The 22,441-nt window shown below is 38.0% G+C and overlaps 2 protein-coding genes and 2 long non-coding RNA genes across 4 annotated transcripts; 1 reads left to right on the top strand and 3 right to left on the bottom strand.

Annotated features, from left to right (window-relative positions):
- Positions 1-1,525: 1,525 nt before the first annotated feature.
- LOC118485558 lies at positions 1,526-3,254 on the bottom strand. The gene is made up of 3 exons (XR_004876638.1): positions 2,810-3,254; positions 2,660-2,714; positions 1,526-1,775 (listed from the first exon to the last, which is right to left on the bottom strand). It is a non-coding gene; the product is annotated as an uncharacterized LOC118485558 (long non-coding RNA).
- A 9,509-nt stretch (positions 3,255-12,763) lies between these two features.
- On the top strand, positions 12,764-15,755 carry LOC110897665. The gene is made up of 3 exons (XR_002568856.2): positions 12,764-13,114; positions 13,198-13,267; positions 15,505-15,755. It is a non-coding gene; the product is annotated as an uncharacterized LOC110897665 (long non-coding RNA).
- Positions 15,756-16,153: 398 nt separating this feature from the next.
- Positions 16,154-18,127, bottom strand: LOC110913234 (putative disease resistance RPP13-like protein 1). The gene has a single exon (XM_022158080.2). The coding sequence runs from the start codon at positions 18,125-18,127 to the stop codon at positions 16,154-16,156; it is 1,974 nt and encodes a 657-aa protein (XP_022013772.2).
- A 7-nt stretch (positions 18,128-18,134) lies between these two features.
- LOC110900675 (putative disease resistance RPP13-like protein 1) lies at positions 18,135-19,769 on the bottom strand. Its single transcript, XM_035982480.1, has one exon. It carries the CDS (start codon positions 19,644-19,646, stop codon positions 18,135-18,137), a length of 1,512 nt encoding a protein of 503 aa, XP_035838373.1. The 5' UTR covers positions 19,647-19,769.
- Positions 19,770-22,441: the final 2,672 nt, after the last annotated feature.

Raw genomic sequence — 22,441 nt, 5'->3', positions numbered from 1 at the left:
TAAAAACACAAGCAACTAAGAATCGAAAGATACTGACTTGTTCGAAAGATCAATGCTTGTTCGAATGATCAACAAGGTTCGAAGGATCCCTGTTGAGTTTCGAACAAAGACTTTGAAGGATTGACCTCGAAAGATTGATCACACGAAGGATCCTTATCTTTCGAAAGATGATTTCGAAAGATTCTCCTTATGTTTCGAACACAGGACTCGAAAGATGACACGTGTTTGAAGAACCAACAGTGTTCGAAGGATCACTGTTGATGGCTCGAACAATAACCTCGAAAGATAACCTTGAAAGATTCACCCAACACGAAGGATCCTTATCTTTCGAGAAGAACAGTAACTCGAAGGATGTATCTATCGAAAAGATTCCTTGACTCGAAGGATAACACACTGACTTCGAAAGATTTTCGAAGGATGGTTATCTTTCGAATCTCCTTGATCGAAGGATGATCCTTCGAGCTCGAAAGTTATCTTTCGACGGTCTGACACACTGACGAAAGTACTGATGGGTTGGTGAGAAAAGTGACAGGTTGGTGTACCCACTTTCGGCAGAAAGGATGTTCTGCCACCAACTTTTCCACCAACTATTTGACTTTCAAAAAGTTTACCCAAAATGGCAACCTTATCAACAAAATCTGGTCACCGGAAACACACCGGAGATATGGCCGGAAAAATCAAAGTCACTTAAAAACAAGTTTTCAAGTTACCCAACCCAACCTTGAACACTCCCGAAGGTTTAGAAGCCGTTTTTCAGTTTAGAAAAGCAAGAAAAACCACCAAAACAGGTGCTAAACCTAGTGTCCAAACACACCAAAGAACTCGAACAACCCGGTTTTAAACAAGGTAAAGAGCCAAGCTCTGATACCACTTGTAGGTCCCTTTTCTCGGAGGATCGAGAACAAACCTAAACCTTGTTATACTAACCCACTAGCGAGTGCGGAATCCAAGCTAGTAGGCAAACCGAGATGAAGCAAGTATAGAAACACAAACACACAATATTTCACCGATTAACACCACTGTATTAATGCGTATGAAGGTTCCGGTTACAAGCTCAATGTTTACAATCAGTTTGCAAACTCTCAAAGTGTGTGTGTGTGAGTTTCGGACAGAATGCTCTCAACTCTCCAACTTTCTGTCTGTGTGCATCTCCCTTTCACACTACACTGCATGGGTATATATATACCCAGCACAGGATGTCTGGTCGAAGGATCCGATAGATGGTCCGAAGGATCATCTATCGAGGACAAGGTAATCGAAGGATCAGCATTGACCTCGAAAGATCACCTTTCGAGGTCTATCATTCGAAGCCTATCTTTCGAGCACCTCGAAGGATCAACAATATCCTTCGAGGCTATCCTTCGATGCAGACAAACATATCAAACATATGTTAACTGTTGGCCAAGTCAAACTAGGAGGATAGTTGACTTGGTCAACTTACAGACTAACTTAGGACATCGTTTACATACAGACCGAATACAGACAAAGTACAGACACAAGTGCACCAACATATACTTAAAATGTGTTATTTGTGTACTTATAAAGTATACACATGCTGTAAAAATCAATTCCAAAAGCATCTTTGAATAGTGAATCCAACCTGGTATATCATGAATACGAATAATCCAGTCAATCTATGCCCGAGATTTACACCATTTTCCTGAAGATTACATTGCCAAAATCTCTCATTCATAGGTTGAGACTTTTCTCTGTTCTCTCATATGTCTCGTTCAACTGTGAATGTTCATCCTTTAAAATTTCATGGTTAGAGGGTCCTGCAAAACATAGTTGGATAATATATAAGATATTCGATGTGATTATTCCACTAAATTGAGACTTGGGATCTAAGATAATGAGAAAGATGCTTGATTTATGTGTTTTACAATCATTGAAGAAACTCAATTCAAGAAATTGCAAAAAGGATAACCAAATTGGCCAGGAAAAAAAACAACATATCCATTCAGCCCCCTCTGATTGAACAGATTCTTGAATTTATCAAACCGAAAGTCAAGGTGATATAAATTTAATGAAGTTAACCTTTCAAAAAAAAAAAAAAAGAAAAGAAAAGAAAAGAAAACATCAGAGTAAGACATGATTTCAATCAAAATGTTGTAAAAAAATAGATATTTAATAGTGAAGAAATATTTAAAAAAATCATATTCAGTTGTGTAAACATCCACTTAACCCTTAGAGTTACAATAAACAATGAAAACTGATTTCAACATAATCAGTTTGCTTTCCATATCACTGGTAGGTTTCAATGCAAAAAGGATAATGAAATTGGCTATGAGGAAAATAACATATAATTCAGCCCCCTCTGATGTGAGTAGATTCTTGAATTTATAAAACTGAAAGTCAACTTGATATAAATACTAACTGCATGTCAACCGAAAGTCAACTAGATGTCAATCATATATTGTAAACAAAATAGAAATTTACTAAGTGTAGAAAATATCTGTATCTGTAACAATTTCAGGAATAAAACGAATCTTATTCAGTTGTGTAAAAATGGGGTTCCATCCACTTAACCCTTTGAGAGATATTAAACATGTTAAGATAAACCGAATCTTATTCATTTCCACCATATGCAGCAGTATAGTAGTTTAAACTCATGAACAGTGATTTACTAATTTCAACAAATTATCTTATGGGTATTTACCTCCACTCTATTTGGATTTTGGGGATATGAGAGATGAGGGGTCTGTTTTCAATGACTGCAGAAGAAACAAGAAGAATGTAAGGTTTGTTTGAAACAACGACTGGCAATAATTTCTATGTAAAAGACAATTGCTATTTAATTAACAACTACCTTTACCAGTCACTTATGTCGATGCAGGGGATATGAGAGATGAGGGGCCAGTAGTGGGAGCCTCTTCCTTCACACCTTTCTTTCAATTTTGGGCATTCATCTATTTCCAAACTCAAAAGTGAAGGTAACAGCGTCTCTGGTAGATCGTTCACCTTTGGACAATCTTCAATGTCCAGATGTTGAAGGGATGTGAGGTGTTGGAGTCCCGTTGATAGTGATTCCAGATTATCAAATCTTACTATTTCCAGTTTAGTAAGAGAAGAAGGGAAAAGGTGGGACAGTTGACTATAATTCCTCACATGGGGTTCACCATATAACGTTAGGTCAACAAGGGAAGTTGGAAAATTCAGATCCCCCCACTCTGATATGGGCTTCTTCAACCCCCCTATTGCAAGGGAACACAATTTGGGAGGCCAACGCCCACCATGAATGGAAACATCAATGCCTCGACACCTTCTGATTTCCAGCTCTTTTAACAAGGCGAGATTCTTTAGCTCAGGTAATGACACCAGACGTTCACAATTACTAACTAGTTGAGAACCCGTCCATAGGCCGGGTATTTTAACCGTATAATGACATTACTATATACACTAAGAAACATTCATAATGAATATGTAGTATATGATAATGCAAACAATAAAACATTCATAATGAATATTGTAGGTCCCTTTTCGCGGAGGATTACGAACCTAAACCTTGTTATACAAACCTACTAGCGAGTGCGGAATCCAAGCTAGCAAGCAAACCGAGTTAGTAGCAAGTAGAGAAACAAACACACAAGTTCACCGATTAACACAACTTGTATTAATGCAATGAGGGTTCGGTTACAAGCTCAATGTTTACAGAAATGTTCTATAAACTCTCTAAGTGTGTGTGAGTTTTGGACAGAATGCTCTCAAAGCTATCTCTCGGAGGTGTGTGTTCTATCTATCTGTCCTACTGAACTCAACACAATGCATGGGTATTTATACCCAGCTCATGATGTGCAGTCCGAAGGATCCGATAGATGGTCCGAAGGATCATCTATCGAAGACAAGTCACTCGAAAGATCAGCAGGGACCTCGAAAGATCATCTTTCGAGGTCTAATCATTCGAAGCATATCTTTCGATGAGATCGAAGGATCCACATCATCCTTCGATCTCTTATCCTTCGAGACAGTACATCTTTCAACTTTTACCAATTGTTGTCCAAGTCAAACCGGAGGATGGTTGACTTGGTCAACTTACAACACAAGAACAGGACATCGTTTACATCATGACCGAATACAGACAAAGTACAGACACAAGTGCACCAACAAACTCCCCCTTGGCTGTAGCTTTGTCTTTATCTTCTATAGTTGTAGACTCGTCTCGAACTTCGACGGTCTTGGGTCTTCGAGTTCTCAAAACTCTGATGTCCTTTCAAGTCTTCAAAGTCGGAGGATCTTCAAAGTCTTTACGTCTTGAAAGCAGAGAGTGTATCAACAAACTACCCGTATCATGTAGGAAGTGTGTTGACAAACTCCCCCTTAACATAAGCTCCCCCTTGAGTTATGCTCGTGAAAAGACTTTATCTTTATGAAGTGAGATCCTTGTGGTGTTGATGATGGCCAGTGGCAACTCGATCATCTTCATCTTTTGAGCGCCTTCTCATCGTGTCCTTACTCCAAGGCTTGTCATTGACCATGTTCTCCTAGCCTTTAGAATCTGCACATGCAAGAAATCTAAACGCGTAATGAGAACAACTGCTTGGAATATAGTATAAACACATGACACACGAATGACCATGTCATAATCAAACACCGTCCGACAGTTTGAAAGTTTAATAAATTTATCAATTTTAAATTCTAACTTTCAAAATCTGCAAATTTTTGACCGTTTATGAAGATTTAGTCAATTCGGTTTTCGTTCAGGTTTCAGGTAACGAAGACTTGAGCTCCAACATCGTACGATCGAAAATAAAGTAGAAAGAAAATCTTTTTGGCTTTTATAAAGTTTATATTAAAACAAGCCTAAAATCTTTTTGGTATTTTTGAAATTAAAAGAACAACAATTTAAAATCCTTTGAGTGTTATCAAACGACATCACCGCTAATGTCGTGCTGATATGCACCAAACGACGAAACTGTTTAAAAGAAAACAATAAAAGTTAAGCAGTAAATAAATATATACAGACATTCTTTTTGCGAGTTTCGAGGGTAAGAGAATCATATCAGTGTACGGTCATGCCAAAACACTCTTGTTGTTCAGTTAGTTAACATTAAGGTAAGCATCCTATAACAATTATCGGTATTGTTGTCCACTTAAGCTCAACTTATCAGATGTAATCATGGCGAGGGGATACGTTAAGGTATGATTTATACTTACCGACCGGTGTTCATCCACATCACGACACATTCCCGTATCAAGGTATGCACGAGAGTTCATCTTACCGGTGAGTATACCGATTATCATCTGTTTGACCGTATAAATTGTGAGATACTCACTTATTTTGATTTGAAAACAAGCCCTATGTGATATAATCACTTATTAATGAGGAACTTGATTTTCATATGCATGAGGGCACAGGTGCAAGTCCGTGAACAGGTCAGTACTTCCGTACAGCAGAGAGACGAACTTGACACCCGGATAAATGTGATATATTATCACTTATTTGAATTGGACATGTGATTGTTTATCACTTATTGAGGTCGAATGCAGTATGCAATATGTACACGTATGTATAGTATCATGGAAGATCTAGACTTGCGTCCCCGTTATTTTTCGGTAAAAGATACAACCATGATACCCAGATGATAAGCAGCATAAAGACCGAATATCTCAGAACCTCGGCAATCTATCAAACGAAATTTCGGTACTAAGACCATATGCCAATGAATGGTTCCCACCTGGTCTTCAGTCGATTAAGATTTATATCACCCTGCACACTTTAAAATGATTGTGAGCCTACCGATACATCTTATATAGAGCTGCTTATCGTTTTTCATTTAAGGTTTAAAGAGGCTTGGATAGACCACTGATGTACTATCATTTTCTCTTTTGCTCGCCAGGAAACTCATTTTTGTTTTTCTATTGTTTTTGTGTTTTTGAAATTTTTCGATGTTTTTGGATTTTCAGATTTTTGGATTTACTCCCCCTAAAATCAACAAACTAAGATAAATTTAAAAAACACACAAAGATATTTACAAAAATGATTTTCCGATGTTGGTTTTACTCTTGTTTGACCTTAATGCCTTTTACCAAAATTAAGTTTTATCAGAAAAGATTTAACAAATTTTGGAAAAATGAGTTGGCATGTCGGTAAGCGGTGCGGACCATGACAACATTGATGAGTTTCACATTGAAACAATCACGTGTGAGGTGATATCCGAGATCAACGTGTCAGGTCAAAGAGTGCTGTTCGAGATAATAATAATTCACAAAGTAGCTCAAATATCGACAAGTATAGGAGAGATTAAGAATTTAGAGGCGTATCCTGCAACTGTTCCGTGCATTGCAAGGAATCTAAGCACTCTCCCAACTGGATATCCACCCGGTGTGAACTTCAAAGTCGAATTTGCAACTACTGAAAAGTCTCTTGACAGCAATAAAATCATAAACCTCCGGGTCCGGCTGGTCTTCCACATTGTACCAGCGAAGGTCTTTGACTTTCTCTTTCAGAAATGGTGTGCGGATGTTCAATCCACGCCAAGGCATCGGCACACATTTCACTTCATTCGTTCCTGAGGACCCGATCAAAAACCAGAATGACCAAATTTTCGGCACGTTCTTCATTTGGTCGAATTTTGTAACTTCATTCAGCCACATTTTCCTTTTCTTTTCTCTCTCTCCATCAAAGGCAACAATTTCTTCTGTCGCCTATCTTGTGCAAGGACATTCCACTATCAACAATCCTAAGACTATCAATAGTTCCTCCTGGAACTTCCTGCACACTCACTCAGAGATTAGTTGGAGAGGGGGACCCAAGCCATTGTGGTCTTGGGTCTTCCATTTTCATCAATGACAATAACTTCTTGTCTTTGATGGTTTGTAAATTGTGATGGTCCCCCTGATTCAGTAACCGATTTAGGTTTCCATGTCTGTTTTGTTTTATCAGTGTCATTCTTTAAAATTTTAACTTCATTACAGTTTGAAGTTTTTGAATTTGTTGATTTTACAGAAACAGATTGTTTTTGAACCACATCGGTTTTAATTGCTTTTTCAATCCTTTTGACCTGTTGGCGTTTCTGCTTCTTCTCCCTTTCTCTTACAAGTTGGGGATCTTGTTTTGTGGAAACAGATGGCTTACGGTCAGTCTTGCCACGGGGATCATCAACCTTTCCTTTTTGCTTATGAAGATAAGGGCAATTTCGAATTATATGCCCAATGGTTCCACACTCAAAGCATGATCTTCGTTCAACATACCTCGAAGAATCATGTGTTCTCTTAGCCGATGATGTTGAACTTTGTGAACCCGAGGTACTAGGCTGTGAACTGTTTTGTTCATTTCTTTTCAAAACAGTAGCTTTCTTGACAAAATCTAAGTTAGATTTATTTTCAAACGTTTCAATTTTGTCCGTTCCCGTCGATTTCACAAAGTTAACAGTTTTCTTCTTCTTTTGATTCGGCTTCTTCTGGACTTGAGCCGGTGCCTTTCCTTTGGGCTTGGTGTGATTTTGCTGTTTTGGCATTGCTGGTAATTTCTTGTTACCAAATTGTTTTCGAACTTCAGCCTTTGGGATTGGAGGACACTGTGTAACTGTAACATGTGGTCCTTTCTTCCCCAAAAACTTACTTGTCGAATTTTCAAAGACTTTATCGATTAAGGATTGATTAACGTTCTTAATAGGAAAATCTTTGTCTGAGTAAATTTTATCATCACCAACCAAAGTGTACAGCAAGGTCACACTCTCCGACTCCTTCTCAGACGAGGACTCAGTTGCAACAGTCTTAGCGGTTGTGGCAGGGGGATCACATAGAATGTGATTCTCAAGAGGTATGTCCTCATTTTTTACTACCGCATCAGACTTTGCTGGAGCAGCATCATCAGATTCATCATCTGAAGAATCAGCATCCTCAACCTCAACTGGAGGATCCTGTTTCTGTTCAGCAGTTACAGATGTATCTGCTGACACATTTGAATCTGAGGATACTTCTTTCTGGTATCCGAGTCCTGCTGCAAACTCCTTCACATCAAGAGGAACAGATGGTTCGAAGAACACTCTATCCTCCTCATCAGGCATGGCATCATAATTGTGTCTGACTGGTGGTGGACATTTTTTGTATCCTATGCATGTGACATCCTTCTTTTCTTTCTGAACGTCAATGATGTGATCCAACACGTAGCTAGAGCTCAAATAGCTGTCTAGCTTGAGTTGGATTGCCTCACTTTCCGTTTTTACACAGACCATTTCTTTTTTCATTGCCTCAAGACGTGAGATGTACAAATTAATGTCCGTTTGTTTTCTGGAAACCATTTTAGTCAATTCAGTTTTATCTTTCTTTAATGTCTCAATCATTGACTTAAATTCCTTTTCATGGTTTTCATAAAACATATTGGCTTCTGTGCATTTTGAAAGATCCACAGTCAACTTCTGATTGTGGATGAATGTCACATCATATTTTTCTTGCAAAGCCTCGTGTTTGCTTTGCAATGCACACCACTCATCATTCAAGGAACCATGTTTGTCTTGCAAGTCAAACAAACTAGCTTGTAAAGCATCATGTTTGGCTTGCAACTCAGACATGTTTGCCTCTAACTTAACACATTTAGCCTGCAAGCTATCACAGTTATCACAGTTTACAGCAATGGGTTCATCGACACATACCTGACTTGAAGAACTGTCGACATTAGCCATAAAGGCTGAATGGAGAGAAGACGAAGTACAAGCAGCTTGGTCCACCAGAATAGATCTTCCAACACTTAGTGTTGCAGCTTCATCCAAACGTTCATCAATATCAGCATCAGCCGAGACACCAGATGTCTCACTCACATTCTCATCGCCTGACCTAGATGAATCTTCATCAACACTCCTGCTATACCCAGAAGAGTCTTCATCTTCAGAAGATTCACCAGTACTGGTGGAAGATTCTCCACCACTGGTGTTAACTACATCCTTCACAACTTGAGCAAAGCAAGCTGTACCATTAGGAGCATCACCACCAAACTGGATTGACCAGTCGCAACCTTCATCCATCTGAACTACAAGTGCCCGGTTGGCTTGATTGTTGACAGGCACTAATGTACGTTCATTATTTCTGTTCTGGTTCTGCTGGTTGCTCTGGTTTCTGAAGGGGTTCTGGTTTCCATGCTGTGCTGGCTTTGCACATTCCCGTTTAAAGTGACCCCGTTCACCACAGTTGAAGCACTTTACAGCTTGCTTATCGAACCCATACTTGGTGTCTCGCTTACTTTCCAAGCTGGTTCTGCCAGTACTTTCCATCCAATCCTTTGCTCTTCTCACAGCACTAGCAAAGGCCCACTTGATATCCATCAAGTCCATCTCTTCTTTATCAATCTGCCTGTAATCTTCTTGTGTCAGATTAATGTTGCCAATCTGACCTTCAATTAACCCACAGTACGCGCTCACTATAGTGTTAAGTAGCTCCATGTGTTCCTTGGCTACTTCTACACTACTTTTGAGAAGCTTGAAGTAATGAGCTGTACTGTATTTGGCTTTGATTGTTGATCAGCAGATGATGTTCCTCCATAACATGCACGTTGTTGTTGAGCAGGAGGCGGAGGAGGAGGTGGTTGGATTGGATTTCCAAATATGTCTGTGGTGGGAGGCGGCTTAACAGGAACTTGTATTGGATTGCCAAAACAATCTGTGCTTGTGACAAACGCCGTTTGAATTGGAGCATGTGAACCAGTTCTTGCAGACGAAGAGCTGGAAGTTCCATAATACATTTCTGGATTCTGTGGCAATGGAACTCTCTTCGCCTTCAATGTTTCCTCCTGATCCTTGTTTTCCAAAAGCTGCACGAAGTCGTTAAAACTTGTAGTCCTCAACGCTCCGTTATACTTAAGGATTTCCAAGAAACTACTCCATTGAGGAGGTAAGGCATCAGCAAACTTCTTCACTACCTCTGCTTGAGTTCTTGTAACTCCAAAATTGTTCAACTCAGTAAGCAGGTGATAGAAACGACTTGTCATGTCTCCCAGAGACTCCTTATCCATGCAAGCGAAGCTGTCAAATTCTTTCTTGAGCAGATCATGACGCAACTGACGTGTTGCTTCATTCCCTACTCCTCTTGTTTTCAACCCGTCCCACAACTTCTTAGTTGTCTTGAAGCTGACAAACTGGTGATAAATATCCTTGCTCAAAGCCTGGGTGAGAATGGCGTATGCTTTCTTTTCCAGATCATACGTTTTCTTTTTATCTTCGGGAAGATCAGCAAATGACGCAGTCTCTGAAGCAGCAACCTCTATGGCTTGATCGAAATCTGTGGTGAAACGTATCCACAGTTCCGTATTTTGACCAAGAACATATGTTTTAAACCTCTCAGCCCATCCTGGATATTCATTCAAACTCATCAGTTTTGGGGGTCGATTCAAACTTCCTGTTTCGCTTTCGCTTAATAAGATACTTTGTACACTCGGAGTTTGACCCGTTACTAATGCCCATTGATTTGATGGTAAAGCATTTACTTGTGAAGATGTAGATACTGGAGATTCGGCCCATGATGGTGATAGACTTGTACACGTGTATTTTCCACTATCAGGAGCCGGTGTACCCCACCATGAAGGAGTAACTCCTGAACTTGTATATTTACCACTATCTGGAGCAGGATTCCACCAACTCGGATTCATGATTGATAAGCAAAATAAATGCTAAGTGAATAACCCGAGAGATCACACAGCCGAACGATCCTGTTCGAAAGATCTGAAATCACAGAAACTTGTTAACAATAAACTGTCCACAAACGAAAGATCAACACTTGTTCGAAGGATCAACAGTACTCGAAAGATTACTGTTGAATCTCGAACAATGATGTCGAAAGATTCAAGAACTCGAAGGATTCTCCTTTGAAAGATCCTTATCTTTCGAGTTAAATATCCTTATCTTTCGTATAGCTCACTTTCGAAAGATCACACTTGTTCGAATGATCAACAGTGTTCGAAGGATCACTGTTGACTTTCGAGCACTGGCTTCGAAAGATTCAAAATCTCGAAAGATTCACACTTGAAAGATCCTTATCTTTCGAGATAAATCCCTATCTTTCGGACACTTATCTTTCGAGAAGATTCCTTAATCGAAGGATATGTTTCGGACTTCGAAGGATGGGTCGAAGGATGGTGATCTTTCGAGCCTTCCTTGATCGACAGATGTCGAAGGATAGTCTTTCGATGTCGAAAGATATCTTTCGAGAGGTTCTGACACAAACTGATCTGATGTGAAAGGTTGGTGAAAAGGTGACAGGTTGGTAAGTCAACTTTCGGCAAAAGGGTATGGCAGGCTGACAACTATCTTACCAACCAAGATTTGAAATAAACTATGCCAAAAATGGATAACCTTATCCTAGAACCAGTCACCGGAAGTTTAACCGGAGCTTTCGCCGGAAAACACAAAGTTACTCAAAAACAAGTTTTCAAGTTACCCAACCTCACTTTAAACACTCCCGGTTAGTTTAGACACGTTTTTACTCAAAGAAAATGCAAGAAACTAAGTAAAAACAGGTGCAAAACCAAGTGTTTCAACACACCAAAACTTGTAAAAACCCAGTTTTAAACAAGGTAAAGAGCGAGGCTCTGATACCACTTGTAGGTCCCTTTTCGCGGAGGATTACTAACCTAAACCTTGTTATACAAACCTACTAGCGAGTGCGGAATCCAAGCTAGCAAGCAAACCGAGTTAGTAGCAAGTAGAGAAACAAACACACAAGTTCACCGATTAACACAACTTGTATTAATGCAATGAGGGTTCGGTTACAAGCTCAATGTTTACAGAAATGTTCTATAAACTCTCTAAGTGTGTGTGAGTTTTGGACAGAATGCTCTCAAAGCTATCTCTCGGAGGTGTGTGTTCTATCTATCTGTCCTACTGAACTCAACACAATGCATGGGTATTTATACCCAGCTCATGATGTGCAGTCCGAAGGATCCGATAGATGGTCCGAAGGATCATCTATCGAAGACAAGTCACTCGAAAGATCAGCAGGGACCTCGAAAGATCATCTTTCGAGGTCTAATCATTCGAAGCATATCTTTCGATGAGATCGAAGGATCCACATCATCCTTCGATCTCTTATCCTTCGAGACAGTACATCTTTCAACTTTTACCAATTGTTGTCCAAGTCAAACCGGAGGATGGTTGACTTGGTCAACTTACAACACAAGAACAGGACATCGTTTACATCATGACCGAATACAGACAAAGTACAGACACAAGTGCACCAACAAATATATAGCACATGATAATGCAAACAATAAAACGTTCATAATGAATACGTAGTACATGATAATATAAAATAAAATATAAATTTAACTCTAACGCTAAGTAATTTAATTTATTTTTTTGCATTCTAAAAAATATTATTTGTTTAAATAAGAGCTAAATTGTGTGGAATTAGGCCCGTATGGTTTTAACTATTTGAGGTCAAAATCAAAATGTTTAACGTCCTGAGTCTCTAGACGTTTTTTATAACCATTTGAGTCCTTTTGAGTTGACTTTTTAACCTTTTGAGTCCAATTTTTTTAACAAAATTGAACTCAAAACGATATAAAATAAACAAAATTGGACTCAAAACATTATAAAATAAACGGTTATGGACTCAGGACGTTAAATCTTTTAATTTTAGACTCAAGTGGTTAAAACCACTAAAACACATGGGCTAAAAAGTAATTTACTCCAATTTAAAACTTGGAGCGTGTTGGTAGTTACATAGACCATGGGTTGCTCATGGGTCGAATAGGAGTAAATAAACACACGAATCTTGGTAAGTCGGGTCATCCATACACAATTGAATGACAACCCATTTTAAAGTGCAGTTGTTACCAACTTATTTTTCTCTCTCGTCGCTCTAACCTAGGGTTTCATACACTTTTCTGTCGCCGTGTAAACTCCGGCGAAAACCCAAGATCATCAAAGATCTACTCCGACGATGGTGGTTGTTCCGTGTTTGATCGGCGCTGCATGTTCTTCTTCTTCTCTCCCACACTCTCTCTCTCTCTCTCAGACATTTCTTCCCAAACAACTGTAGGGTTATTTCCGATGTTGTTAGGGTTTGCGGTGTCAATCGGTGCGTGGCTTGATAAACACTCAAATCGTCACTCTCTGCGCGTCTTAATGTATCCAGATTTACCCTAACATCATCGAAACTCACTTCATTTTGGCCCTCGGTAAAGGTATCCATTGATTTTCCATCTGATTGCCTTATATCATTGTTGTTAGCTGTTTATTTTCATAAACTTTACTCGGGTAATTGCAGGGATATCGTTTCTGGATCTGGTCGAACAACAGGGGACCAATCTTCGTTGTGTGATAATGTAATTTATGAGGTACCCATTAATTTTACATCTAATTGCTACAGTTTTTAATGCAAGTTGCTTACAATCTTTGGTTATCTAATTTGGTTTGTCTTATGAGAAATTTAGAACACCTTTGGATTGCTTCCATATATTTGATATCTCTAGTGTCTTATTCATGCTGAAATCTATTTCTGTTAGTCCAATCACATCAGGTGTTATGTGTGATAATAGTTTTAAGAAAATCTTTTTCTTCAACCCATTAAGGATTAATTATTCAGCTTATTGTAAAAAGATAGTATTACCTTTTTTGTAATCAGTCATGTTGAAAATCTTGAGGTTCGTGTACACACCCCAAAACCTTGTTGGTCGAACTTCATTAGGATTTTGCAATAGACTGATTGGCGTCACAATCCAGCCATCAGCCTGCACAGATGAACCCAAAAAAAATTAATTAGCGTGTGGTGATATGAAGAAAAAGAAAAAAAAAACAGTTGCAAAAACACATAAAACGAAATTTCTACGCATAACATAGAAACATCAAACAGTTGCATACTTCATTTTGACATCATTGCTTAAACCTGATTAGGAGGGTCAGCAGATTGAGTAAAGAGTTAAAGAGGTAGGCTTTTGTATGTGTCAAAATTAGTTATGTTGAGTTGAGCTGAAGTACCATTTTCTCAATATATTTAAATTTACCAGCATTGTTGTCGAACATGATTACAAAAACTTAATATTTGATTAATTATGCATTAATTTAATCAAAAGTTTCTATGCATTAAAAGCACAAATTGGACACCTTTCGACCCTTTCGACCCATTTTCATGTTAACTTATTTCTTTGATTTTCCCCTTTTGAATTAATAAGAGTCAAAATAAAACCCAAATCAGCAGTGAATGCCTGAATGGCTCAAAACTACCACTTCTAGCTTTATCATGTTAAAAATACAATCTTTAAAGGTTTCTGACATATAGGTAAACACATGCATTTTTTATTTTTAAGTGTATTGATAATCTGTCTAGTTTTTTTTAGATATAACTGGGGATATGGGACATGATTCAAATAAAAGGGATTTATCCTACCCCACTCCATGGTTTCCTAAATAATAGGCAGAATGTTTACAAAAACATGCTTACTTAAAAGGGATTAGAATCATAGTTGTCAATAGCAGCTATAGCGACCGCTATAGCACGCTATGTAGCGAGGCGACCAAGTGTCATCAATTTGGGTCATAGCAACCTATAGCGTGAATAGCGACAGTTACTTTTTTTTTTTGATGTAAATAGCAATTAGATATAGCTATAAAATAGCTGCATTTATAGGTTTTTGTTAAATATACATGTAAAAAGCATATATACCATGGTATTTTGATATAATATACATATAAAAATTTTCAAAATTCTTTTTCTAGTGTATCGCTATTTATAAAATAGTGGTCGCTATTTGTTGATATTCACTATGTAGCATATAGGTCCTTTGTCGCTATTCGCTATTAACAGCTATGATTAGAATCTTTTAAAATCATATCAGCCTTTAATTTAGGGCCTTTAAATTCCCTTTCTATCATTGTAATAATCTTTTTAATCCTCTTATTTAGATCTAAAGATATCAATAACCTCAATATTTTGTTTTCTCTTTCAAAAACTCGATCCTAAAACTGGTTAATTACCAAAAACATGTGCATAAGTCACAAAAATATTTTACCTCACACTAAACTCATGATGCATTTGAAATTTGTATGGACTGAAATAGCAACTGTGTCAATGATTTGCACATTATCACTATTTCCCTACAGTTTGAAAAAAAAAAACGATTAGTTAAGAAATAATAAAAACCAAAACAACTTTAGATACAAGTAATTTAACTATACCTTGGTGTCATTAGGTGTAGGATCTGTTTATCAGTGGTTGGCTTTTCTGGCTTGAAATTCGAATTCGTGACCTAAGAATTTAACTGTTTAACGTGTTTATTATAGGAAGCATAAACTGTAAAAAAAAAAAAAAACTTAAAAAGTTTACCTTTATAACTGGTGACTACACGAAGCAAGAAATTGATTAGAGAATTACTGCTATTTGAACTGTTGCCTACACGAAGAAAGAAAATGATTGAGAATTACTGCTATTTGTTAATTGCAGATTCAATCTTATTAAAATTGACTGTGGATTTGGATTGAATTGAATGTGGATGATTATTTTAACACTGTCAGCATATATCAGACTTTACAATACTAATGTTAACGAAACAAAACTAATACTTACCTTCACTTGTAGGTCATTTGTTCCATCAGTTTGTTGCTGTTCAATCATAATTGGTGAGTACATGAAGTAAAATACTTATTAAAGACATGGGTTGTAAATCAACACGAAGCAAGAAGATAATTGGTATGTACCTTTTCAGTCTGGTATTCTTGCTCCATACAACTTCATGTTTATCAGACAATAATTCTCATAGGAACATAACCCTACCCTAGTTATACAGGAACCTAAAAAATCTGCAGTTAACATATGTACAATATTGTATTTGGTTTAGTATTACCTTCATTGCGTAGTTGGCTGCTTCGAAATAGGTAGTAGTTATCCATTAGGGTGTGGTCATTCATGGCTGCAAATCTTTGTTGTCCGAATGGAAATGATATGTGAGCAAGGAATATAGAAGTGTGGGGTACGTATTATATAATCATCATACTGGGTAGTTACACCCTCCACTACTCCACTAACTTGCTGAAATATAGGAACTTAAACCGTATTTTTTTTTTCAGTTTCTTATTCTGTATTTTTATTGGCTCATCTTAGGAAACTGCTGGTAACTGAATAATCGTGGGAGAGAGAGCGTGGAACTGCCATGAACTGCTGCTTCTAGAAGGAATTTAGTGACTTTAAACGGCTGAGATTAAAAGTTGATGACTTTCTACGGCTGTAATTAGCCCAAATAGCAGTTACAAACAACGGGAACAATATAATATAGAATTGACAAAAAGGTGAGATTCAATAGCTCAGGTAATGACTCCAGACTGTCACAATCACTAACTGACAAACTGGTGAGATTCAATAGCTCAGGTAATGACTCCAGACTGTCACATTCAGAAATTGACAAACGGGTGAGGTTTGATAGCTGAAGCTCTGGAAGGGACACGATATGTGGGCATCCTTCTATATCCAGGCTGGTGAGGTGAGTGGAGTTACTCAATTCACTGATTGATCTTAGATTTTCCCATTTATAAATATTTAGGGTTTCAAGCATTGGCATGCTTGTGTTGTTGAATTTTCCCTCAAGTTTATCACAATTGCTTATACGAAGTGATTTGAGCTTATTCCCTCCTTCTTTTGGGTGGTAGACATCTTTAATATCTGAACAACGAAGAATACTCAAACTCTCAATGCTATTTGGACAGCATAAACGCTTTATGCTACTACAAGAACTTACAGACAAAGTTCTAAGAGATAACAGGGTGCTGCTCCCAAAATTGTCATCCTCCTCTTCCTCTTCTAAACTTACCAAACCTGAACAATACTCTAATCTCAATTCCTTTAATCTCACAAGAAGCTTACTTGCCTCTGTTTCTGATTCCCACAAGTATTTTATTTCATTACATCCCCTGATACTTAATTCTTCAACTTCCTTAAGATACCTTATAACTCCTCTCCACACCTCATTTGTAAGCCCTGATACATAACTTATTTTCAATTTAGTGACTGAAGAAGCTACCTGAACCAGACTTCTCAACACACCATCACCACATCTGTCAATTTTAAGAACCTTGAGTGAAGGCAGTGCTTGAAGTGAGACATTAATCAATTGTGGACAATTCCTTACATAAAGCTCTTTAAGGCATGGAAACACTGTTGCTGAACCCTCATTTATAGTTGACCACCCCTGCCATCCAGACATATCTTCAAATCTTAGAACTTCAAGTGAACGGAAGGCGTTAACATCATTTCCGGTTAACTCCAAACCTATGATTTTAACCTCATCCATGCCTTGAATCTGCAACCTCTTAAGTGAAGGGAGCAACCCAAATGGGGGTAGAGATGTGCATTTTTTACAACCACGTATTGACACATTAACCAACTCATGGAAAGAGCGATCACCAACCCAATTTGAAATTTGTGTTCCCCCGTATGACACGACTGAAAGCGTTTTCAACGTATCACTATTAGGTTTCAGCTCATTGAGAACTTCCTCTTCAAGTGTATCCGTTCGTGAGCCATCAAACACATCAACCCATTGCAGCTCTAATCCAGTAATCTTTTTTAGAGATAAGTTCGCCTCCCGTGCATGCTTTGCGCTTTGCACTTTGTGCAATCCCTCAATGGAAACTTCTCCACGGAGATTTGTTAATCCCTTGAGCTCATTTATTGCAAAGCCATCATCTCTTTCAATGATGATCTTGGTGAGAGTCTGTAGGCTTTCCAACTCACCAATCCCGAATGGCAGCTTCTCCAAAAGCGGAGTATCCCTTATATCAAAATGTCGCAACTTTTTAAGCTTCGAGAAGCTTTCAGGCAACTTGGTCAACTTTTCACAACCAAAAACAATCAATGTCTGTAAATTATAAAGATTGCTAACATTCTCCGGTAACTCTTTTATCTTAGTTTTAGCTAAATTAAGATACCGTAAGTGCTTCAAACTACCGATGAACTCTGGTACCTCAGTTATTTGAAAATGACTCAAAGAAAGAACCCTTAATAATGTTAAGCTAGGAAGTAAGTCAACCAGAATCTTATTAGATAAGAAAAAGTAGATCCAACCATGATCCACATCAATAGATACCGCTAAAAGTGTTCTCAAGCTTTTGGCTCCTTTGAATGCCTCAAACTTATGGTAACCTACATACCTCTCGCGAGAAAATGACATATGGCGATACTTTGCCAAATGTTCGGTACCTATCTTCATATGGTTGTCAAACCTTAAAAAAAGTTCTCCGGCAACAAGCATGATCATGCATGATAAACAGTGATTCATCATTAGGTGCATGTTGGAAAAATGACCTTGATAACAATATTTCAAAATAGTCATGGCCCAAGCGTTCCGGTGACTTGGTTGCATTTGATGGGCTCAAAAACCCTTCTGCCATCCACAATAATACCAACTCTTCCTTGTCAAACAAATAGTCCTTTGGGAACAAGGAGCAGTATGCAAACAGCTGCTTCAAATCTGCAGAAAGATCGTGGTAGCTAAGCCTAAGAGCTGGAACAATCTTATCACTATTTTCTAAATTCCATATCTCACTGTTCAACACGTCTTCCCAGTCTTCTACATTTGTTCTCGTCCCCAATAGCCTTCCAATTGCCTTCAAAGCCAAAGGCAAACCAGCACACTTTTTCACAATGCCTTCACCATATGGTTTAAGTGTTGTGTGTGAATTGAAGTTCTCTACGCCTAAAGCATGTAGAGCAAATAAAGATAGAGCATCTTCATGTGACAAACTCTTAAGGGAGTCTAGATGACCAAAATGTAGGTTTTTGAGCAGTTCCTCCTTACGAGTTGTCATGATTATCCTACTTCCAGGGGCACATGAATGAAATGGGCGCACTAGGTTTTCCCAATCGTTTTCGTTTTCATGCCACACATCATCGAGTACTAGTAGAAATCGTTTGTTTTTAAGCTGATTTGTAAGAGCCATATGAAGCTGATTTAAATTTTCAAAATTCTTGTTCTCATTAGAAACATCTTGAAACATGGTTTTGCTTATCTTAAAGACATCAAAATCATCAGAAACACAAATCCATACGTGGAGTTCAAAGTGACTCTGCACCTTAGTATGGTTATACAAAATTCTAGCCAGAGTGGTTTTTCCTACCCCACCCATACCAACTATGGGTACAATGCTAAAATTTTCCTTAGTTGACCCATCATCCCCTAACAACTTCTTCAGCAATCTCTCTTTCTCAACTTCTCTTCCAATAACACTAGACCCATCTGGCAAAGAGGTTTCGTTTCTTCTACTGGTGTGTTTTGGCTTTTCATCAATCTTAAGCAAACCTAGATCCGTTTTTCGTTTTTCTAGATTTTCTAACTCTCTGTTAATACTATCTAACTTGGGAGACAGCCTATGAGTTAGTGAGAAATTTGTGCAGCAAGATGGGATGAGCTTTCTTACCATGCTGGTGGATGCTGCAGGTTCCTGCTGCAGGGTGAGCTCACGACGCATAGCTTCAGTCGCCACGTCGTCGAGTACGTCGTCGATATCGTAAGCCAAATGTTGGAGAGCATTCAGCCATTCTTTGACAGATTTATGGGTAACCTCCTTCTGAGAGGCATCTTGAAGTAGATCTTGGATCCTGGAGAGTGTCTGCTTCAACTCCTTGAGCTCGTTGTAAATGCCATGAGCACGAGCAACTCGCTTGAAGGCTTCATCGGTCATCTTCTTAACAAGGACTTTGAGGAGTTCATTTGCAAGAGTTTCAGCCATGGTTTATAGTGATTACTTAAACTGGGAGCTCTGTGTGTGTGTGTGTGATACGGATCTGAATGAATTGATGAGTGCACAGATCAAACAACGATTGAAACTGTTGTTTATAGTGAATTCTGCAATTTTTTTTAATCTTATTGTGCATCTTCTGGCTGGCAGCCATTAGAAAGGGAGTAGGTAGTCATTAAAAAAACAATTGTTTATTTACTCGAGAGGGAGTAGGTAGTGATTAAAAATAACCACTTGTGTATTTATTTACTCAATATTTGATGGATCACATGTGTTCCCAGATAAAACAATCAAATATTTATGGATTCAACCACATTTGTTTTTTTTTTTATTATGAAAAATGTTAAAATCTTCCTAATAAGATTCGCTTTAGTGTTTTGACAACAAAGGCGAGCCCATTTTGTTCATAATCCATCTAGCTTTAATCCGAACCAAATTAACACTTTATAAAACAGCCCGTTTTAACCAGAAACAAATTTGACCCCTAACTTTTAACTGACCCGACAGTTTTACCACATAGATGCATGCATGAATATTAGTATGTATCTATGTTTAAAACTTGTTTTTAATAGAAAAGTGGTTAGATCCTAATAAAATGTTTACATGGTACAGAAATATATACTTTTATGAAATCCATTGGGAACTTTAGTGATTAAAAAACAGGACATAAACGTCATACTATTTAAGGGTTTGCTTAAAATAATAACTTGCTTTTAGCGAATCCAAGGGGTGCATAATTGAATAAGCAAACAAATTTGGTTTTCCTATGGATGATGACGTGGGGGGGGGGGGGGGGTAGTGCACGGTCCTCCCAACCGCCGGAGTGATCTCACTCCGGACCCGACCAAGCTAGCTCCACGGTGACTTCCTCATACCGAGTTCTTACCCTGGGCGACATATGCCACTCCCAAGACTGACGTGGATTGGTCTTAAAAGAATTCCTTAGTTTGACCATTGACCGGGGTTGATTGGAGTAACATGTCACATGTTGAGGCACTCTTTAGAATATAGAGAGTGAAGAGGCATGGAACAGTGGTGTTATTCGATATGTGGCTGCCAGGTCAGTTAGTACAAGTAAAAAAAGTGGCGTGGTGCAAAAAGGAGTGTGAGCGGCGTGGTTAGTGGTGTTTTTTAATAAAAAAACAAGAACCAATCAAAAACGGCCAAAATCCACCAAACAATGAAAAGGCCACAATTCCACTTTAGATGATGCTTTTTAATACCTTGTAAAACGGATCGGTCAGGTCGAACGGGTAACAGGTCGATACTGGTTTTTTGAGAAAATAGGTAAAGGCCAAACCAGGTCGATTCTAAAAAATATCTAATTTGGTTGTGTCAACCTTTTCGGTTTAATCACAAACTACACCATTATTAAATACAAAATTTAGAATCATAAAAAGGAATGCAAGTAAAATGCACATTAACATTAACTTTTATGGGTCATCATGACCTCACGCAACTGGGTTGAACGATTCACAATTAACAAAAACGAATGCAAGAAAAGAGAAACATCATGTGAATAGCATTGGAAACTTAAAAAGAAAACAGTTTTATACTGGAAAAAAAAGCAAATAAACACAAATCAAATATTCAATTATGTTTACACATAGCCAACATTACGTGGTTGCCTCTCATACATAACTGTTACTTGGTGTTTTACTTCAACGGATTATCTATGTTTTTATGTTTTATAAGTCCATAGTACTTACAGACTCAATGCAAACTGAGTTATTGAAATTGTTTTCGACCTTGCTTTTTCGTTTTTAGGCATATTATACATGTCAATATGAACTCATGTGATGAGTTCATATTAAACATATAAATGTAAACAAAAAAACTTTTGTCATTATGACGCTAAAAGATCCGTCCACCGGACAGGTTTACTACTAGTTCTGGTATGGTTAGAACAGAGCAGATCAGGTTGCATTGACTCGAAAAAAACTGTTTTGTCCATTTTTAAAAAAACTTTTATTAATAATATAATGCGTTAAGCAGGAATACAAAAGACTAAGGTTTAGACAATGCGTCAATCAGGAATACAAAAGACTAAAGGTCTAGACTAAAAAAGGGTAGTTGCACGATACCCCTGATCGCGGAAGGGATCTCCCTTCCCACTTCACCACCCGACAAGGATCCCTGGCGGCAAATACCCATAGCCATCAAAGAGGGGTAAGAAACATGTTTCGAACCCGAGACCTCGAGTGTCCTCGGTCCGGCTTTAAAGCGGGCGTCGGTGGCCACCAAAGTGGCACTAATGGGAATTGAACTTGGGTCTCCATTGGAGAACCCAAGTCACTCCACCACTAGGCCACTTGTGGTGGTTCTAAAGGTCTAGACTAGTAATGTGAATATTTCGATATCACTAAATTTAGAGGATTGTATGCATTGGAAATGAACTTTGGACGGCTTTCATGCTAGTTTATCCATTAACCTTTTTATCTTTACTTTCAGGAACGACCCATTTATGGTAAAAGACAATACAAAATGAGTTTATTTGTAACTAAATGGGTGGAAATCATTTTTAAATGCAGTCGGTATATACCACCATGGAAGAAGGGCAAAAAGGGAATTCAAAATTTGAAGCTTTTCTTATTCAAATGTTACCAAAAGATGACCAACACAACCAAAAACTAAACAATAATTTCTGCAATTGTTATGGTCAAAGTTTCTTTCTTTTTAATAATATAGGGCCGGCAGCTAAGAGGAGTTGGTAGTCATAAAAAAATCCACATTGATGACAATGGCTAAGGCAATATTTGGATTTATCCTTATAAATTGGTTATATA

Source organism: Helianthus annuus, chromosome 13 (genome assembly GCF_002127325.2).
Source record: "Helianthus annuus cultivar XRQ/B chromosome 13, HanXRQr2.0-SUNRISE, whole genome shotgun sequence".
Taxonomy (NCBI): Eukaryota; Viridiplantae; Streptophyta; class Magnoliopsida; order Asterales; family Asteraceae; genus Helianthus; species Helianthus annuus.
Note: the sequence above shows the minus strand (reverse complement) of the source record. Positions and strands in the feature narration are given on the sequence as shown.